We start from the raw sequence: 22,090 nt of genomic DNA, 5'->3' as shown, positions 1-22,090 counted from the left end.
TCATTAAGCAATAATTCTTTTCTTTCACAACTACTTTATACCCAGTATGATTTCTAAGAATATGTTAACACTAATAGTTTTATGATTTATCCTAGAAGCCAATCTTAGCAACCCTCAACTAGCCCCAAAGCTATTACACAGTATAATTACAAAAAAAAATTTAAGGATTCATTTCAGGATATTTTTTAATTGCAGCTCTCTTACTGTTTTTAAATATTATCTCATTTACAAAAATATCATTTATATACACCATTGGACCAGAAGGTTATAATCCCACATTTATAAAAAACAGCAAAATCTGTTAAGAGCTGTGCGTAACTCAAGTGAATTGACACTCTCTCACTGAAGCCAAAAGTAAAACAGATTAAAAAGGACAAAATGGGGCTTCCCTGGTTGCGCAGTGGTTGAGAATCTGCCTGCCAATGCAGGGGACACGGGTTCGAGCCCTGGTCTGGGAGGATCCCACATGCCGCGGAGCAACAAGGCCCGTGAGCCACAACTACTGAGCCTGAGCGTCTGGAGCCTGTGCTCCGCAACAAGAGAGGCCGCGACAGTGAGAGGCCCGCGCACCGCGATGAAGAGTGGCCCCCGCTTGCCGCAACTAGAGAAAGCCAACACAGCCAAAAATAAATAAATAAATAAATAAAAAATAAAAATAAAGGAATTCCTTTAAAAAAAAAAAAAGTAAAATAAATATCCTTCTTTTTTTAAAAAAAAAGGACAAAGTGTATTCCAAAGAACCAAGAATAAGAGGAAGACAAAATAAATTTAAAAAAATAGATACACTATTTTTCTCTGGAAGATTCATAATGCTTACTAGCACATTAAAAGTTCCAAAAAGTCCTGCAATTAAAAAAAAAAAGCCAGCTCAACACTGTTTAGTCTGTTGCTTCGCAAATTTATTTGACCATAAAATCTTTTTTTTTCCCCTCAGTAACATACTAACATCCCGATACAACCTGATAAATATAGTAACAGTTTTATCAGTATTTCTGATTGGAAAAAGCTATCAAAAAGAATTGCTAGCCCTCGTTCTTCTGCTTCAACATTCTGCCATGTTGAAACGAAATCTTTTAGAAAAACTTGAACCAGCAGCAGGTAATCAGAAAGTAAACCTCTAAATTTTCCCATCTAATCTCATTCCCACTCAATTTCTCTGCCTAGAAATTTTATGTCAATAATTAAGATGTGGGAGGAAAATAAGGACAAACCTTTGTCTTAACAGTTAACTTTCAGAATTTACATTAAAGAGGAGAGAAATTCTGGACCCTATTCCTGGAATCATGTAAAACTGGTCCAGGTTAAAAGCAGGAGCTTAGAAATGCCTCAAATACTAGTTCTTTTTTTTTTTTTTTTTAACGTCTTTATTAGCTTATAATTGCTTTACAACGGTGTGTTAGTTTCTGCTTTATAACAACGTGAATCAGTTATACATATACATATGTTCCCATAACTAGTTCTTTATTTCTTGTTTATCACCTGTTTCCTCAGCAGCATAACATGGGGATGCTGGCTCTGTGAAAACGCCTAACAACTAATCTCCACCCTAAAAGCCTCACCCTTTTCTGAACCTTTTCTAAACCAGATCCGATTTTTTCTTTTATAGTACTGTACTTTGACGTCTGTATTTCCTGGAACAAGATAAAGAAATGATCTGCAACCGGAAAGCCAGGTACTTGACTAGGTGCACACCTCATCACTCAGTAACAGTTAATTACTAAACAAGCACACTGGGGATTGCAAATTCATTACCTCACAGCTCCAAACTAAATTATGTCTTTTGCAAAACCACTCTACTACCTAGACACTGCAAAAGTGTAACTGATTCTAAAGTCAGCTCTACCACTAATAATTTCAGCAAGCTATTTATAATTGTTTCTGTTTTTGTGCGGTTTTTTTTAATCTACTCTAAATTTAAACTTGCTCTTCATTCCAGAAGCTGAAATTAACATGAAGTTAAATACAGGAAAAATAGACACTAATGAGTACAAGCTACTCCTGCTCAGTTCCTCTTGCAAAAGGCTACAAAGAATGTTTCCCAGGTAGCTTCAATTCTATTACAATCATACTTCCCTTTAAAAAAGTGTTATTGGGCCTTCCCTGGCGACGCAGTGGTTAAGAATCCACCTGCCAATGCAGGGCACACGGGTTCAAGCCCTGGTCTGGGAAGATCCCACATGCCGCAGAACAACTAAGCCCGTGTGCCACAACTACTGAGCCCGCGAGCTGCAACTACTGAAGCCCGCGTGCTGCAATTACTGAAGCCCGCGCGCCTAGAGCCTGTGCTCCGCAACAAGAGAAGCCACTGCCATGAAAAGCCTGCGCACCACAACTAAGAGTAGCCCCCGGTCGCCGCAAGTAGAGAAAGCCCGCGCGCAGCAACAAAGACCCAACGCAGCCAAAAATAAATAAATAAAATAAAATTTTTTTAAAAAGTGTTCTTTCTTCCAGGGGTAAGGTCAGTTGTAAATTTCAATAGGGAAGGTAAGAATTCAATTCTTTTTACTGACAATAGCCAAGTTAATACGAATTTTAGAGCATATCAGTCATTTCAGATATAATTCTGACAATTGTAACTTTAACTCACACTTTTAGCTAATTATTAAAACGACTAAGTCTCAAAACATGGACTAAAAGGGCCTAACTTTATGTTTTAACTGTTCTAAGTAAAACATTCATTAAATGTAGACCAATATTTCTCATAAGTAAGTGTTTCAAATGGGTGCACATTCAAGTAATAAATGATGTACGATCTCTCTCCACGGTCACTTCCGGGCCCATTCACCAAGGCATTGATTAGCAATGGCTTCTGTTGAGATGGGGGGAGGCAGGAAGTAAGATCATATGAAATGTCATTGTCGTAGCTCTAGCTACAGTTCTATTTTCTGCTGGGCGTGTCCGAAAGAAAGCAACTAAAATTAAATATTTCTTAAAAGGTAAATCCTGGAAGAATGCGAGATAAATTCAGGAGACCTCACCTGATGTTCCACAGGTTGCCTCCCTCACCTGCTGGACTCTTTTGAAGTCACTCCCCTCCACCCCTCAGTTCCCTCAGCCCTCGCTCCTTTTCCAACTCAGACAGTGCTCTTCGCTCCTGGTTCCCTTCTTGGCGCAAAGCCTCCTTCGGCACCCCCAGATCCCCTCTAGGGCCCGCCCTCCTCTCAGGTGCCCTCCTAGGTCCCCGCTCCAGCTCCCAGAGGCCGGCCCCCACCCCCAGCACCCGCAGGCACCGCGGGACACCCCCCGCCGAACACCCAGACTTCGCACCCTCCACACTCCCGCTCCCGCCGGCTCCACCGGCCTCAGCGACGCCCGCACCGCACCCCAGCACCGCCCCGCAACACGCCCCCCGCCCGCGGCCCCCTTACCGCACATGATGCAGGAGGCACGGCCTGCAGGGCAAGCGGCGAGCGGCTCGCGAGTACGGGAGAGCACACGAGCCTTTTGGGCGGTCAGCGGGCTTGGGGGCCAGGGGGGCGCCGACACGACTCCCTCACGGATGCAACGACTGAGGCAACGAAAGCAGTCTCGTCCTCCCGGGCTTGCCAGCAACTGCCGCTGGACCCCGCCCCCCGGCGCACACCGCGCCGCCGCCGCCACCGCCCGCAGGTCCCATTGGGCTGCGTCCGCGCCGCTCAAGCGCAGGTCCCGCCTCCCCGCACCGCCCCGCCCCGCACCGCCCCGAAGCCCACGCAGGCGCTGGCCTGCTGGCGGCTGAGACGTGGCACCGGCTCGTGGCCGCATCCGCTTGAGGTTCCTGGAGCCGCCCGACCCCCGGGCGCGCAGCGGGAGGCACTGCCCTGCGGGAGGGAAAGAACTCGGCGGCTGGCAGGGGACGATGGAGAGATTAACAAAGAGGATGGAATTGTTACCAAAGCAAATAGCGTTGGGGCACGCGCCTAATGCAGTCCAAGGCCCCAAGCTCCGGCGCCCCACCAAGCGGGGAGAGAGGAGGAAGAAAGCAGGATGCCTGATCCTGGGGGACAAACAAACAAGTCAGGGTGGAAGGAGGACATAAGGTTGTAGAAAAATTGGAAAGAATTGAGTGAGGTGAGGGAAGAGAGGTACCAATCAGGTCTGGCCAGTCTTTCTGGTGACAGGGATTCAGTTCCCAACTTAAGCTCTAAGTCAGATTCTTGGCCTCGAAAGCCCTCCGCTCCCCATTCCCACCCCCATCCATTGCCTCCATAACCCCCAGTTTTTTGCAGAGGGGGAGGGGGTCGAATGTAAGGCTCAACTATCCAGCACTAGCCGCCTGGGCTTAAGAAGCTCTGCTGGCCCATACTTCTGATGGCCCACGTCTCAGACAGTAGGAATTGCCTGGATTTGACAGCCTTACATGGGACTCATGAACTATTAATCCTATGAATTAACGCACAAGTCCTGCCAAGAGAGACTTAATCAGAGAGAGAGATGATGTTTCTGAAAATTTATTACCTGAGCATTTGCTTTAAGAAGATGTAAATGCTATTTTTAGTCAAATGTAGATGGTTATTATAACGCTATTAATGGCCCAAGACTAGAATCAAATAAAAACTTGCCTGACATACAGAGCATTGCATGGTCTTCTGATCCCAGATGTCTGGTCTTACCTCACACTACTGCTCTCTTCCTACTCCACCTTTCAGCCGTTTACACTCTACCCTGAACAGGTAGTTTCCCAACGGGTCCAACATTCTCAAATCTTTTGCACATATTGGTTACTCTTTGGGGAATCCCCACCCCATCTCGGCTTAAATGCTACTTCTTGGGGGAAACCCTTTTTGTCTTCCCCCAGAGAGGCTGGAGGAGTCATTAACCTCTCAGTCTTTGAGCTGCCTCCTTTAAAGCAATATGCTTCAATATTTTATGATTTTTTAATACGTTTCCCTACAAAGCTAAGTTTCTTGAGAGTAGAACAAGTCTTTGCATACCCAACACCTGGTATAAACCCTAGCACAAAGTAAGGGATCAAAAATGTTTTTGAAGGAGTGAAAAAAGTCATATGTTCTTAGCAGAATTGACTTTCTATGGCTGGTTATCTGATCAAATGAGCAAAGGGCTTTTCAGCTTTTCTTAGAGGGAAAAAGATGCCCTTTTAGCATGTGTTCGGAAAAGATGAAAACGCTAATTCAAAAAGATACACATACCCCAATGTTCAAAGCAGCACTATGTACAATAGCCAAAGCATGGAAGCAACCTAAATGTCCGTCGACAGATGCATGGATAAAGAAGATGTGGTATATACATATACAATGGAATACTACTCAGCCATAAAAAAAGAATGAAATAAGACCATGTGCAGCAACATGGATGGTCCTACAGATTATCAAACTAAGTGAAGTCAGACAAAGACAAATATCACATGATATCACTTATATGTGGAATCTAAAAAAATGATATAAATGAGCTTATTTACAAAACAGAAATAGACTCACAGACATAGAAAACAGCCTATGGTTACCTAAGGGGAAACGGGGGGAGGGATAAATTAGGATTTGGGGATTAACATATACACACTACTATATATAAAATAGATAACCAACAAGGACCTACTGTATGGCACAGGGAACTATATTCAATAACTTGTAATGACCTATAATAGAAAAGAATCTGAAAAAGAATATATATATAAAACTGAATATACATATAAAACTGAATCACTTTGCTGTACACCTGAAACTCACACAACATTGTAAGTCAACTATATGTCAATAAAAAGTTGTTTGTTTTCAAAAAAAAAAAAAAGAGAAAGAAAAAGATGCCCTTTTATAAGTGTCCTGAAAGAAAGAAAGGAAAATGTCACATTTAACTAATGAAAGTACTCACCTGAAAGCCCTTTAATATTTCAGGCCCTTAAACAGGTTCCTAAATTACCCAGAGCAAAGTTAAAAAACAGTGAACTGTTTGTTACTAGACAACACATTTTTTAATTCAAGAGGCAAAAAAAAAGTCTCTGTGTGTGTATATATTAGCCTCAGAACCCTCATCTAAGAGGTTCTGGTAGAACCTTAGTGATATTGCCAAGGAGTGAAGGGTATGATTCCGAAGTTTAAACAATACCTTTGTGCATCACCAGAAAACTTGTTGATGGAACAAAGAAAATGTTAGTGGTATCACCAAAGTGCTCATGCTCAAACTATAATAATCTATGAACCCTTACTTTCCTCTTCTGCTTTCTACTCCATCATGACTATCAATTTGTCTTGTCCACCTCCATTCTGCAGCTATTTTGGAAGGTGCTTTTGCACCAGTTTCAAGGAAGAAACTTTGAAGGTCAATATTTTCCCAGCCCAACCTTGAACAACCTCACCAACCCACTGCAACAAAGAGTCTTTGTAAACACGTGCCAATCAAGACACCGATACGGAAGAACTTTGTCTGACCCCCCATCTATACATAGCTTTGCTTTAGCTGGACCTTTGGGGGTAAGGACTGGAGGAGAAGAAAATAAATGTCCTATGAAGGAAAGGAGACATCTGGGTCTAATTCAAACATCCGAGGAAATGGAAAAGATTTTCTCTCCTGAACAAAAGTTCTGAACTAAAAAAAATAATAATAATGATGATGGTAACGGGGTGTAATTCATTGTCTTTTTATGTAAATCCATTTCCCTGTTCATGGGATTAGTCCTGTTGAATATGATGGTTCTCAGCCTTCTCCTTGCCATGCAGCCTGAAGGCCATCAGGGATTTCATTGCCATTGCTAAAGAAATGAAGAACCATAATTGAAATAGCTTTATAAGATTTTTAAATGCCCCCATATTTGTGAGTTTTGTTATCCCTTATCTGGATTACAATAATAAGTATTGATAGCAACAAAATTATTAAAATTAAAAAGGCCTCGGTACAAACTTCCAGTTATAAAATAAATAAGTCCTGGGGATGTAATGTACAGGATGGTGACTATAATTAATGATACTGTATTGTATATTTGAAAGTTGCTAAGAGAGTAGATCTTAAAAGTTCTCCTCACAAGGGAAAAAATTTTTAACTATGTGTGGCGATGGATGTTAACTAGACTTATTGTGGTGATCATTTTGCAATATATACATCAATCATATTGTACACCTGAAACTAATATAATGTTATATGTCAATTATATCTCAACATTTTAAAAGCCCTGTGCATTACAAAAATATGGGAAGCAGGGGCATATATATCCCACTTCTTATGGAGTTATATGGAGAAGTGTACTTCAGTGGACAGAGAAGATGGTAGCAAGTGTCAAAGGGAAAAGAAGTAGGTTGAGCCACGAAGGCCTTTGAGAAGGAAGCAATGAACAGAAGAGAAGGCACCAGTCAGGGCCTCAGAAAGACCCCTTAAGTAAATCCCTTTGATTCCACCACTACCCCAGTTCATCCTAGACACTTTCACACCAGAGTGATCTTTCAAAAACACAGATCAGATCCTGTTTCTCCCTGCTTCTAATTCAGTGGGTATCCTTCACCTGCAGGATTAAGTCCAGACTCCTATGCACACACCCTTGGTAGTTCAGATCTCACTCCTGTTGGTTTTATCAGCATCATCTCCCACCACTGTATTCAAGCATTTAACAGTCTAGCTATACTTTAACCTATTGGCAGTTCCCTAAAGAAGAATCCTATCTTAAACTTTGCATCTGTGTATTTGCCCTTTCTAAAAGGAAGCATTAAGAAGGGAATCAAATGTGAGTTAGGGCTTGACTATAGAGGACTAGAGAGTCACTCACAAAATAGGATTATAAGGGAACCAGAAAGTTCCCTTGTGCAAAATTACCTCCACTTCTTCCCTATCACATTGCCTAAACTCCACCTGTACAAACATATTTAAGGCAGAACACCTCTCCCTGCCCAAGGAGATCTACATTAAGTCATTATCATCTATTACATTTTAGAGTGTAACTATGAGATTATTTTTATTTGGATACCAGGTGTGAAAAAGTCACTTAGGAAATGCAAGCTTTGATGGGGATAAAATAAAGATAATTCTGAAATTAGAAGGAAGGCAGACCTGGACAGATTACGTTGGTTGATGACACTGGGCAAGAAAGGGACAATATAAGGGCATGTGGAACTAAGTATGGTAATGCCAGAGAAAGGAGGCCAAATTATGGAAGCAGGAATCAGAAATAAGTTGGTGATGAAGGCAAACTTTACCCACTGTGATGGTTGATTTTATAGGTCAATTTGTTTGCACTAGAGTGCCCAGATATTTGGTCAAATATTATATTCTGGATGTTTCTGTGAGGATGCTTTCAGATGAAGTTAACATTTAAATCAGTGGACTCTTGAGTAAAGCACAATGAGCTCCATTACGTGGATGGGCCTCATCTAGTCAACTGAAAGTCTGAATAGAACAAAAGACTGACCTCCCCAGAGCTAGAAGGAATTCCCCAGCCGAACTGGACTTGGACTGCAACGTCAGCTCTTCCCTGTCTCCACCCTGACGGCCCATCCTGCAGATTTTGGACTTGCTAGCCTCCATGATTGCATGAGCCAGTTCCTTAAAATGAATTTCTCTCTCCCTCTCTCCCCCCTACTAGTTGTTTCTCTAGAAAGCCCGACTAATACACCCATCGAAGGGTCATCTTATTGACTTCCTCAACGTGAATATATGTATTTATTTTAAATTTCTAGAGGATAGAGCTTTCAATGACAAATAATAGAAACTTACTCAAACTAGCTGAAGAGGGGGATTTATTGGCTAATGTAATTGGAAAGGACAGACATACAAACAGCTTCAGGTACATCTATATCCAGGCACACAAAAAATGTTGTCAGAACTCTCTTTGATTCTCTCTCTGACTTCATGGACAGGGAAAAGACCCTAAAACAGCTCTGGAATCACATCTTTACAGCTTGCAGTCCAAGGGGAGAGAGGCTATTCCTCCATCCTCACTTTTTATATTCTAGGCAAGGGTTCTGATGGGTCTAGTGAGTCATATGCCCCACTCTGGTGGCAAAGAAGGTAGGACACGGTGATTGGACAGTTCCACCAGAGCCACATAGAGTCAGGAATAGGTAGAAGTTCTTCAAAGGAAAGGGCTAAAAGAATGAAAGGACACCAGGAAAACACTAACAAAAGATGTTCACTCCTCAGGCTTGAGAACAAAGGGTGCTGACTCCAACTAGAATTAATACATTCCCCAATTCTCGCCTCCAGGATGGCTCCAAATTTCCCCAGTAGGCAGAACCTGGGGCAGAGTTTTCTACCTCTGCTAGAAAGAAACTCATTCTACTGCCAAGAAATTGTCAACAAATTGGAAACCATGAGATTACCTGGTCCTATCTATCTACTATTTCTATCTTCTAGGATGTGATCAGAGCCAAAATAGAGGTGGACCATTCAGGGAGCTGCCTAGAGCTGAAAGATGACTCCAAATGTAAGGAGACAGAAGAATACTGTTTTCTAGAGTTTCTTTCAAAAGTCGATTCTGCAGACTGCAAGCACCCTGTGGAATTATTATTGATAACTCTAATGTGGAGAAGCAGAGTATAAGACTGGGGTTTCCCAAAGGGATGATGTAAATTCCCACTGGACTGGAGAGCAGCCAGCTTCATATTCCTGCATGAAAAAAATGTACACATATGCACACAAATGTGTACAAATGTACACATTTGGCCCATGATGGTCTGGGGCAAGTAAAAGATGGTCCACTAGGAAGCAGCACCTATGAAGACAAGGAATGCTTTTCCCTTCCCTGAGGTAGGAATACTCAGGAAAGGTGCGAGGGTCCAATTCCCTAAAGGCAATGTGCATAGGCTCTGCAGCCAGAATGTCAGGGTCCATGTTCCTGGCTTTTCCACTTAATTTCTATGGCAATGGAATATGTACTTCTCCTCTCTGTGCCTCATGGGGACAATAATAGTTACCCATCTCATAGGATTAAATGACTTCATAAATATAAGGTACTGGGAACACTGTCACATAGTGAATGCTCAATGAAAGTCTATTTTTATATATTTTGCTCCTTATCATTCTGTATAGGGCTTGGTGGGGCTCACGGCAGGCACCTCAAAATATGCCTCAATGTCATATTATTTTGAATTAAAGTTACTTAAGAAATGGCTGATACAAGAGGGACTCTGACCCTCCTGTCTCCCTGAAAGTAGGAAATAAATCTTCCATGTGACAGGCGCCCTCCCTGTACTGGGAGGTAGGAAGACATCCTTATCACCAGATAGGGAATTCAGCCCAAAAGACTATCTAAACAAACCTTGTTATTTCCTTCCTAACTCACTACCCAAGTCCAAACTGTTTAAATTCCTTATTAATTAGCACCCAAACCTAAATTTCTTTGTTCTGTCAATTCCTCTCAAATTAATTTTGTCTAAAAATGTAAAAGCTAACTGCTTTGGCCACTTCTTAGGTCCCATTACTATGAGACCTCTGTGTGCAAGAATTAAAATTTGTTTCTTTTTCTCCTGTTAATCTATCTTGTGTCAATTTTATTGTTAGTCCAGTCACAAGAACTCAAAAGGGGTAGAGGGGGAAATTACCCACTCCTTGACAGGCTTCACCCTAATTTTGTTTAGTAAAAAACCCTCCAGGTGCTTTGGCCAATAATCTCAGTTTCAAATACATATTGAAATGTCCCATAGTTATAGTGTATTTTTGTTTTGTTTTTTTAATTTCTGTTAAGACAACCAGTTTTTTTGGTTTTTTCTTAGTTTGTTTATTTTGCCTGCGCTGGGTCTTCGTTGTGGCGCGTGGGTTTCTCTAGTTGTGGCACACGGGCTAGTTGTGTTATGTGGAATCTTATTTCCCCGACCAGGGGTCGAACCCAGGCCCCCTGCGTTGGGAGCGTGGAGTCTTAACTACTGGCCCACCAGGGAAGTCCCAACAAGTGTTTTCAAGAATATTTCATGTAAAAACATTTTGCACATTTTGGGGGTTAATTTTTATTTTTTTAGTGAAACACAACTAACAGTGAATGATTACATTCTTTCTTCAGGGTTATGTGGGAGGAAATTAAATATAACTTAAACATTCAAAATGTAAAACTATTACGTGATTAAACTACACCTAATTTAATCTTTGATTGAAAAAGTGGCTCAATTAATTTAAAAATGTGAATTTGTTATCATTTTAAGATTGACATTTGGCACTGCCACAAATAAAAAAGCAGTAAAATTATTTACCAAGTTCTCCATGATTTACCAGGCTCTTTGTTAGAAGGCAATCAGCTTCAAATGACAGAATACCTGATGTAACAAGAAAAACTTTTATCTCACATGATACTCTGAACACTGGTGGTTCCCAGGCTGGCTCAAAGGTCAATAGTGTCCTCAAAGATCCAGGCCCCCTTTTTTGTTTTCCTTCCTCTTTGCCATTCTTAGTGAGCTGGTTTTCATGATCACAAGCTGACTGTCAGAGCCTTGGACATCAAGTCTTCATATTACAGTATACCAAGCAGGAAGGAAAGGAATGGATAGGAAAAGAGCCTTCTTTACATAAACTTTCTTCTCTATCAAGGAAGAAAACCTTTCCAGAGCTCACCAACAGACTTTCTCTTACAGCTCATAGGCAGAGTTGGGTCATATGTCCATACCCAGACTAATGACTGGCAAAGAAAAAAGGAGTTAAAATGTCCCAGTTAAACTAGTTATAATTTATCCCCTGGGACTGAGTGAGACCTACCTTCCGTGGGCACACTGCAAGCAAATGATAATTGAGAGGGCCTCTCTCAGTAAGAAGCAGGGGTGTAAGCTGAGTAGGCAACCAAGAGTGTCTGCAGCATTCTCCTCACTACCCAATGCCTACCTCTGCACCATTTCCAGCTAAGCCCTTCCACCTTCCACTCAAGTCCTACTCAGCTTCTTGCAGTTCCCAAATACATTCCACAGCTTCCAGATTCTGATTACACCGTTCTGTATGCCTAGAATGTTCTTCTCCACCTTTCCTCCTTGTTCTTCATGGTTGCTCCCTTTTGTAGAAAATCTTTCCAATAACTTGGCCTCTCTGTTCCATGATTTCCTCTTCCAGTAACTAAATCCCCCACTCACCTCAGCCACTTATTTCGTGGCCAGACCCAAAACTTGTCATTAACTGCATCTCCTCCACAATCTCAATTTCTTGTAGCTTCAGCAGATTAATGTGCCTACCTTACATAGTAATTCCCATAGTCTAACCTGAATTCATCTATAATGGCTCAGGAAACAAATTCTCCAACCGCAATGCCTGGTTCTGTGAACCAAAAGAACAAAAATTAAAACTTCTCTTTCCAGCATTCACAATTGCCAGAGTTCTTTCTGTTTCCATCCCTATTTTAATCTCAGTACTTTGGGGGAACAGAATTCCAAAGATGCAAGGTACCTATCTTTCCTTTCCTGATACTGTCTGTGAACTGTTGAATCTGAATTCCTATAGAAAAACAAGAGAGAAAGATAATTTGCTACTTGGGCTATCTGAAAAAGCAGTACACATATGGTAGAAAGATAACCATCCAAATTTTTGGCATGGTACAGATTATAGATCTCTGAGTCAGGAGAAGCCAGTAGAAGGACCAAGCAGTTTCACATCTTTTTTTCAGACAGATTTTGTATCATAAGGTAAAGCCTGAGAATACTAAGGCAGTTTTTCTCAATTCAGCCTGCTCTGTCTTGTAATCAATGGAAATTTTGTCTACATTCTAGAACTTGGTTCTTCATCAGTTTTCAGCATTATGATTTTTCTTTTTTTTTTTTGGTCTTTCAGTGGGAAGTTATGTGATACTACATTGGGGGCTACTAGGCAGATACCATTTTAAAACTAAAATTGTTTAGTGTTTTTTTTTAACAAGGTAAAAATTCAGTAACCATAGTTTCAAACATCTCATAAAAAGCTTAGCCATTTTAGAATATCTTTAAAAAATTCTCCCTATTTACTTCTGTATTAAAAAAGTAAATAAATTAGATTGGGGGGGATGTATTTTAAACTGCTTCACACATTATGCAAAGAAGGAACCATGAGAAATGAAGAACAAAAATAAAAATATCCCTGGATAAAATCCATGTGTGCAGAAGATGATTCAGGATGTTATAAATAACTCATATGAGGTACAGCAAACATGCAATATTTATATATCATTCTCTGAAGAAAGGGTATATTTTATTAATCCTCAAGTTCCTTAGCAGATTAATAATAATAGCTTAGTATATATATCAACAAGTCCAACTGCTGGGCCCAAAGAAAACTCAAATTAATTTAAGGTGAGTTTGCTTCTTTTTCATCTGATTCATCATCCATAACCTAAAACAAAAAAACAAAGAGAACTTAAGAATTAAGGATTAGAAATTGCTATTTTCCTGATTTTAATATTACTTGCTTACCTGAAATACTCTAATCTATAACAATGCGTGCCAATCCAATAAGAATAAATCTACCAACAGCCCCCAAAGCACAAGGTTTGCATCATAACCTGATATTCTAACAACATAAAAGCAAACTGAATATTAGCAAGTTAAATAAAACATTGGTCTCTTTTCCTTGTCCCAAAGGAGGCTTCCAATAGCAGAGTCTCAGCTGGACAGAGAAGACTATAATGATAACTGGTATTTCCTAGCTGTATGACTAATATATATAACTGATATTTTTGCTTTTTTTTCCAAAAGCATCTCATTTCCTTAAATATATTCTAGGGAGCTATACCAAATTGTTATTGTAAAAATACATATTAGAAAAATGAATCCCTAAAAAAGGTAAAGAAACAAAATATACTAGCAACTAATTATTTTGGTCTTACTGACATAAAAGTTCATTTTAAACCTTAGAAGAATGTGAAGATTCTCATTTCAAGTAAGTTAAGAAAGATACTAATGAATACTTGAAGAAAAAAAAGAAAGGATTAGTATCTTTTCATGAGTTAATATTTTACTCAGATACTAAAAACCAACTCCTTTGGAAAGGAAAAGAGTTATATAAACCTAAGACTATTTTTTCTCTTCACCATACCTACTATAATTAAATGCCAATTCAGGTTTATAATCCAACTGCCAATTCATCACCCCACCCTGGACAAGTGAATAAAAACCTTCCTTTGTCAATCGACCAAAATGTTAACTACTGTAATTTTTTAAAAAGGCATGTAGAGGGGCTTCCCTCGTGGTGCAGTGGTTAAAAATCCGCCTGCCAATGCAGAGGACATGGGTTCAAGCCCTGGTCCGGGAAGATCCCACATTCCGTGAAGCAACTAAGCCCGTGCGCCACAACTACTGAGGCTGCACTCCAGAGCCCGTGCTCTGCAACAAAAGAAGCCACTGCAACGAGAAGCCCATGCACCACAACAAAGAGTTGCCCCGCTCACCGCAACTAGAGAAAGCCTGTGAGCAGCAACGAAGACCCAACGCAGCCAAAAAAAAAAATAAGTAAAATAAATAAATTTATATAAAAAAAGGCATATAGAGGAAAATGGAACAAAAATTAATTTTTAAAAAATCCAGATGAATCTGGTTCTGATCTGAAACAATCAATGGAAAAACAATTCCCTCATAGTTTCTTCTGGGCTGAGTAAAAAATGGATATTTACTTCCAAGGAATTGATGTTTTTATATCCAATCTCAGCAGCACCCAATCCAAAAAATTTTGTCAATCAACTTCTATTTTAGGCAAAAATGTTCCTAAATTTTTAATGTTTCTAAACATTTATTTAATACAAACTATGTAAACAACATTTACAACACACAAGGCTAAAATGTTGAAGAACACAAAGACCTAGATACGATTACAAACCTCTCAAGGAAATTACCCCTGAACAGAAAGCTGAAACAGACACACAGAAGCTTTGCACAGAAGTACAGCTTAATTCCAAGTGAAGGACTGATAAGAACTTCAAAGAGGAGACAGCATGTATTGTACCAAAAGGACAGGTTTAAATACTACCCAGAGATGAGTGAGTCTCACAGGAGCTGAGAGGAGATGATGCCCTCTCCTTAAAGGCACAGAGTTACCTGAAGAGTTTTTTCAAATTTCTAATTTCCATACGCTCTTTCCTTACTTGATAATCTCTCTCCATAAGGCCATGCCTCTTGTTTCAGAATTACTGCAGTGAAGGTCACTATCACTTCTGAGAAAGTACTGTACTATATTCCTTAGATATCTTGGGGCAGAAAAAATGTTGACATCAGGCTATAGATAAAGCTCTATTACTCTACTCAGTAGTCTGTTTTACTGTACAACAAAGTATGATTTCTTGATGAGCTTCTTGCCTGCACATTTAAGAACAAGAAGTGTTTAAATACGAAGTAGTGGAGCTGTTCCACTAAAGATTTCTAAACCTCATCTATAAAATTTCATCATGTTTTGAATCCCCTTTTCATAACTTTTCTAGAGCAGCAGTATGCCCTCTGAGTCTGTTTCCCATGTACAAAATGGAAATGACTTACTTAATATTATTACACTGCGTTGTTAGAAGATAAATGAGGTAATACTTGTAAAAACGCTGGGCACATAGTAGGTAATTCATAATACTAAAGTTAATTCTTAAATAAGGAGCCTGCAAGTCTGATAACAATGGTAACACAACGATATAGCCCTGGAAGAAAATGTCAGGTCATGAATTTTTCTTTCCAAAAAATTCATTTTAATATTAAATCTAAACTGTCATACAATATTGGCATACCTGTTCTACACCTTCTACTTCTGGAATATAAAACTGCAGCATGTTCTGAATTCCATTTTTCAGAGTAATGATTGAACTGGGGCAGCTGGTACAAGAACCTTGGAGTTTCAGCTGTACAATGCCATCTTCAAAGCCTTTATAGATTACATCTCCTCCATCTTCCTGCACAGTTGGCCTGTAGCCACAGAATATTTGTGATATATTTAAAATAACAGAAGTTTTTGTCAAAAAAATTTAATACAACTCAGAGCTTAGATTTTATATTAATAAATGCACAAAGTTAGAGCTACTTTTATAATCAAGAACAGTAACTGCAGCTAGTCTCATTTGTAATTTTTTTTAACTTTCAGATAAAATGCCAAAATTCATTCATACAAATACTTTATCTGCTTATTACATTTTAATCTTGCTTATTAATAATCTTTCTAAGCATTTAAGATTTCAAATTTCCTAAAAATTATACTGATTACCTAAGATATACTCATTCACTTCTTTTAAGTGAACAGAGTGAGACGGACATGTGCTGGCTTTTTTTTTTTCTAGTTAAACTTTTCATTGAAATATAAATACAGAAAAATGCATAAATCATGTATGATCAGTTCAGTGAATTTTCACAAAGTGAACATACATTTGTTCTAGACCAAGAAACAGAACACTACAACCCCAAAAGTTCCCCCGTTCTTCCTTCTAATCACTCCTCCCAACCAATGGTAACCATTATCCTCCCTGCTATCACCACTGATTAATTCTGCCTATTTTTTAACTTTATAATTTATAAATTCCATTTAGAAAACACAAAGTATTAACTCTTTTTTAATCTGGCTTCTTTTGCTCTTTGTGAGATTAATCTACATTGTGGCATATAGTAATAGTTCATTCAATCTCACTGCTGCACAGTATTTCATTAAGTGAATATACCAGAATTTATCCATTCTATTGTTGATGGACATTTGGGTTAACAGCAGTTTTTGGCTTTTACAAATAGTGCAGCTGTGGAGATTCTTGCAAATGTCCTTTGGTATACATATATATTACAGCTGGGAATGTACCTGAGAGTAGAACTGCTCATCAAGAATAGGCATATGTTCAGATTTAGTAGATACTGCCAAATAGTTTCCCAAAGTTATGTAAACTTATATTCCCACCAGCAGTACATGAGAATTCCTGTTGCTCCACACATCCTTACCACCAATTGATGCTGTCAATCTTAGTAATTTTAACCATTCCAGTGGATCTGCAGTGGTATTTCATTGTAGTTTTAATTTGAATATTCATAATGACTGATGAGGATGAGCACTTTTTCATGTTTAGTGGTCATTTGGTTATTGTCTTTTTTTGGGGGGGGTTGGTTTTTTTAAAATAAATTTATTTTATTTATTTATTTTTGGCTGCGTTGGGTCTTCGTTGCTGTATGCAGGCTTTCTCTACTTGTGGCGAGCGGGGGCTACTCTTCGTTGTGGTGCACGGACTTCTCATTGCGGTGGCTTCTCTTGTTGTGGAGCACGGGCTCTAGGCGTGTGGGCTTCAGTAGTTGTGGCACATGGGCTCAGTAGTTGTTGCTCACGGGCTCTAGAGCGCAGGCTCAGTAGTTGTGGCGCACGGGCTTAGGTGCTCCACGGCATGTGGGATCTTCCTGGACCAGGGCTCGAACCCGTGTCCCTTCATCTCCCTTCAAAACGTCGGTGCCATCAAATTCACAGGTCTGATTTGTCTTCACTGACACTTCTCTCTCTAGGTTAGCTAACTTCTCCTTTGCCTCCTGAAGTTCCTCAGCTTTGGCTTCTTTTTTACGAGAAATGATGGATGCCTGTTGCCTATATAGTGACAGTTTGCCTTCAATTGGCTCATTTCTCATCATTTTCTTTTCAATCAGCTGACTGATCTGTGTGTTCATTTCATTTATTTTAGATTCAAGTTCAAGAAGATCAGAATGACCCATAGCAGGCTCTGAAACCACTTTCTGTAAAAAATGCAATTCTTTTTTCTTGTTCTCTAATTCTTTAGGAAATTTTTCAGTTACCATATATGAATTAAACTTTATCTCCTCCTCTAGCCTCTTCATTAAACTTTCAGGCTCCGCATCTGCTGTTGCATGGCGCATACTTTTCAACTGGTTTTGTATTCTTTGCAGTCTCTGCACTGCATGAAATAGCTGATTCTTTTGTTCCTGTTTCTGTTGTGCAAGAAATTCTTCTCTCTCTTTCTCAACTCGAAGTTGCCTTGCTATTTTAAGCATCCGTTGATGATTCTGAACTGTCTCCACCCTTTTCTTCAAACGTTCAACTCTCTTAATGAGCTGATCCTTTTCTTCCTCCATTGCACTGACATCCCTTCTTATTTCTGCTGTAGAAAATCCAGATGTCTTGAGCTGCTCACATTCTTTATGCAAAGTTTTAAAGGCTTCCATCAAATCTTCATACTGTTTATTGGTATCAGCCACGGTTTCATCCTGAAGAAACTCACTTGGTACTTCAAGTTTTATTAAAAAACGAGCTAAATATGCTCTTTTCTTCAGTTCATTAGTTCTCTGAAGAAGCCAGTGGAGCACTGGGTAAATTACAGGTTTACTTCCAATCACCAGACCCTGACGAAAGTTACTTATGTCCATGGCATTTCCTGGAGGTTTGTATTTAAGGATACCAAGAAGGTTCAACATCCTTTTGGCTGTCTGCTCTGGCATCTCCTCTCCGATATCAACAACTTGCTTTGGGTCAATCTCAGCCAGAACATCACTGAGAACTTGTAATAGTTGCATTGGCTCCAGGGAATCAAATGTGATTAAGTTACAGTTCTTCCTAAAAGGCTCCTTATTGAGATTGTCCACGATGAATTTGATTTGATCACTCATAATTAGGTCTTATAATTTAAACTCAAATTCTCCTCACGAAACCACTTCCCCCCCCAGGAGGCATCTGGGCTCTAGTCGGTTATTGTCTTTTGTGAATTACTACTCCAGTGTTTTTGTGAAGAGACTGCTCCAGTCTCTATTTGTTTGTCTTTTTCTTAACAACTTGTAAGAGATTTTAAATATATTCTGCCATATATATAAATATCTTCTAATCTGTGCTTTGCTTCTTCACTGTAAATGATGCCTTTTGATGAAGAAGTCACAATTTTATTATAGTCCAATTTATACGTCTTTCCCTTAGTTTGTCTTGTCAAAAAAAAAATTTGCCTACCCAAAGGTCATGCAGATATTCTATTTTAAATTTCCTTTGTGATTTCTTTGTTGACCATGGATCTTTTTGAAGACCATTGTTTAGTTTCCAAATACATAGAGATTCTGTAGATACCTTTTTGGAAATTGAAATCTAGCTTATCTCACTGTAGAAAACAATATTCTCAATGATTTCAATCCTTAAAATTTGTTCAGCGTTGCTTTATGATTCAGAATACAGCCTATTTTAGTAAATCTTCCATGTACACTTGAAGAAAATAAATATTTTGTTCTTGTTGGGTGCAATGTCCTATGTGTGTCAATTTAGTCAACTTTGTTAATCATGTGTATAACTCTCATATCAACTCATCATTTTATATGTTTGCTATATTTGTTATTGAGAGAGATGTGTTGGTCTCCCATTGTAATTGTAGATTATCTAATTCTCCTTTTAGTTCTCTCAAATAGTCATTTATTTTGAAGCTGTTATTAGATGTATACGAGTTTAAAATTGGTATATATTCCTCATAGAAATTACCCTTTTATTATTATGAAAGATTTCTCTTTATTGCTAGTAATGTCTTTAGCTATAAAGTATATTTTGTCTGATATCTGTAATAACTACATCAGCTTTCTCTTATTCATTTTTTGCATGCTATATATTTCTTCATCTTTTTACTTTCAACTTTTCTGTGTCCTTGTATTTAAGGTGTATACCTCTTATAAGCAGCATATAGGTTTTTTTAATAGCCAATCTGACAATCTTATTTTGTTAATCAACCTACATACATTAAAATATAACTACTAATATGTTTGGGTTTATAGTACCATCTTATTATTTATCATTTTGCATTACTTTGGATTAAACAAGTATTGTTTTTTTATATTTATTTATTTATTTATTTATTTAGGTGCGCTGGGTCTTAGTTGTGGCAGGCAGGCTCCTTAGTTGCAGCTCGCGGGCTCCTTAGTTGTGGCTTGCTGGCTCCTTGGCTGCTGCTGGCAGCCTCCTTAGTTGTGGCACGTGAACTTTTAGTTGCGGCATGAGAACTCTTAGTTGCGGCACGCATGTGGGATCTAGTTCCCTGACCAGGGATCAAACCCAGGCCTCCTGCTTTGGAAGTGTGGAGTCTTAACCACTGTGTCAACAGGGAAGTCCCCGTATTGTTTTTTATTATTCCATTTTTCCCCTCTATTGGCTTGGTTATACACAGTCTTTTACTATTGATTTAGTGTTTATTACACAAGATGCCTGTTTGATTTCTTAGACTCTAATATAAATTAGTACTTTTATCAATTCCCAGATAATGCCAAGAATGAAGAACACTTACTCTTTTTTTTTATTATTTTTTTTAAAGATTTTTTGATGTGGACCATTTTTAAAGTCTTTATTGAATTTGTTACATTATTGCTTCTGTTTTATGTTTTGGTTTTTTGGCCCCGAGGCATGTGGGATTTTAGCTTACTGACCAGGGATCGAACCCACACCCCCTGCATTGGAAGGCGAAGTCTTAACCACTGGACCGCCAGGGAAGTTCCAAAGAACACTTACTCTTATACTTATCACCATCTTTTATACCTTTGTCATGCATTTTTTTTTTTAGTAGGTTAACCCTTCTTTTAAAAAATTTATTTCGGCTGAGCCAGGTCTTAGTTGCGGCACGCAGGATCTTCGTTGTGGCATGTGGACTCCTTAGTTGCGGCATGCATGCGGGACCTAGTTCCCTGACCAGGGATCGAACCTCAGGCCCCCTGCATTGGGAGCTTGGAGTCCTACCCACTGGACCACCAGGGAAGTCCCCTTTGCCATGCATTTTAATTCTAGATATATTAAAAATCCTACAGGACATTGTGAGACCTTTTTTGCCATATATTCTACGTCTCTCATACTTTTTTGCTGTATTTTCCATTCTCTTTTCTGTGCTTCAGCTGGATATTTTCTATTGACTTATATTCCAGTACACTCATCTTCTCTCCAACAGTATCCAATGTGATGTTCAACTAACCTAATGAGTTCTTAAGTTTAGCTATTATATATTTTAGTTCCAGAATTACTGTTTTTTTTATAGATTCCAGTTTTCTGATGAAATTCTTCATCTCACTTTCTATTTTCTCAAACATTTTATTCACAGTTATTTTAAAGATCATGTCTGATAACTCTCACATCTAGGTTATCTATGGATTTGTTTTATTTTCTCTTGGTCCAGTTTCCAAATTCCATGCCTAGTAATTTTTGGACAATGAATGATGAACAATGTATATGAAAAACTGAAGTGACTCAGGATTATATTACATCAGAAAGGATTCACCCTATCTTTTGGCAGTAGCTCAACCCGCTGTGGAATTAAGTTCACTCAATACTGGACTACAGTTTTGTAAGGCTTGGTCTACCTCTGGTTTGTCCACTTTCAAGGGTACAGTCCTCTAGAGAGCCCGACTGAGAGCCTGGGTGTTCCTTGAGGCCCCACACTCCTTGACAGATCCTAAACTCCAATTTTTGTCACCACCCCCAGCACCATAAAACTGCCAAAACTCTGCTCAGCTTTTCAACTGCTTTTTGTTTGACTTCTTAGTCTCTTCCCCTCCATAGCTAAGAACAAGTAAGGGCCATGTGGGGAGAACTTCTGAGTATTAAGGCTTATTTTTTTCTTTTCTCTGGGATCTTGCCCTTTAAAGTCAAAGCTTCATTGGTAACCCAGAATTTTAATTTTTGTCTTCCCATCTCTACAAATTTGCTGAAAGCAACATAGTTTCTCTGATTCTTAGTGACTGCCCTTTGACCAGCTTCTCATATTCAAACCTCAAAACAAGAATTAGCAAATGCCCCAAGGGAAATTTCAATGTGCTTCCCCTCTCTACAGGACCTTATTTGCTTTGGCAGCTATCTAATACTGTCCAACAAAAAAAAAAAATTTTTTTTTTGTATTTTATCTAGCTTTATTGGGAATTGTCAGCAGGACCACTGGTCTGCTACAAGCAAAAGTGGAAGCCTATGGTTCTCTACTCATTTAAATTTATTCTTTTGGGGCAGCAGCCTGAAAAGAGGTGCTCCTCTCCTCACAATTCTCCCAAACACTGTTAAGCCATTTTTTTCTTTCTAAGAAATTTGGTATTATAACAATATCAAACCCAAGTGGTGACCATGAAAGATAAATCATTATGTTTAGATGGAGTGTTATATATTTTGAGTGAATATAGAGAATGTACAGGCTTCAAATTCAATTGTCATGGTTACCTATTTTGGTTTACATTAACTTATACTTATTTTGTTAACTCTACTACAACCTCAGAGACAAACCAAAAGTATACTGCTACAATGAAAATTGGCTCTGTAGTACTGATATATCTGATCTCAGGTAGAAAGATGAGCACAT

The 22,090-nt window shown here is 39.1% G+C and overlaps 2 protein-coding genes, 1 long non-coding RNA gene and 1 pseudogene across 15 annotated transcripts in view; all 4 read right to left on the bottom strand.

The window, feature by feature from the left end:
- The window catches only part of GFPT1 (glutamine--fructose-6-phosphate transaminase 1), an 81,996-nt gene extending 78,237 nt beyond the window's left edge, over positions 1-3,759 (bottom strand). For all 3 annotated transcript variants that reach the window (XM_082426009.1, XM_082426011.1, XM_082426010.1), the window contains exon 1: positions 3,369-3,759. In XM_082426009.1, the coding sequence (XP_082282135.1) occupies positions 3,369-3,744 (376 nt within the window). In that variant the 5' untranslated portion in view covers positions 3,745-3,759. The remainder of the gene's footprint in view (positions 1-3,368) is intronic.
- Positions 1,338-2,961, bottom strand: LOC309643420. The gene is made up of 2 exons (XR_014253733.1): positions 2,237-2,961; positions 1,338-2,191 (listed from the first exon to the last, which is right to left on the bottom strand). It is a non-coding gene; the product is annotated as an uncharacterized lncRNA (long non-coding RNA).
- A 9,269-nt stretch (positions 3,760-13,028) lies between the features above and the next one.
- Positions 13,029-22,090, bottom strand: part of NFU1 (NFU1 iron-sulfur cluster scaffold) — a 28,440-nt gene continuing 19,378 nt past the window's right edge. For 9 of the 10 annotated variants that reach the window (XM_082426100.1, XM_082426094.1, XM_082426104.1 and 6 more), the window contains 2 exons: positions 15,560-15,734; positions 13,029-13,191 (listed from right to left, as the gene is read on the bottom strand). In XM_082426100.1, coding sequence (XP_082282226.1) covers positions 13,147-13,191; positions 15,560-15,734 — 220 coding nt within the window. In that variant the 3' untranslated portion in view covers positions 13,029-13,146. The remainder of the gene's footprint in view (positions 13,192-15,559; positions 15,735-22,090) is intronic. The other variant, XM_082426103.1, reaches the window with a different exon arrangement.
- On the bottom strand, positions 15,741-22,085 carry LOC309643341 (intraflagellar transport protein 81 homolog pseudogene; annotated as a pseudogene). Its single transcript has one exon. The product of its transcript is annotated as an intraflagellar transport protein 81 homolog pseudogene (transcript).

This window comes from Balaenoptera physalus (genome assembly GCF_965194825.1).
Source record: "Balaenoptera physalus genome assembly, chromosome: 15".
NCBI lineage: Eukaryota > Metazoa > Chordata > Mammalia > Artiodactyla > Balaenopteridae > Balaenoptera > Balaenoptera physalus.
Note: the sequence above shows the minus strand (reverse complement) of the source record. Positions and strands in the feature narration are given on the sequence as shown.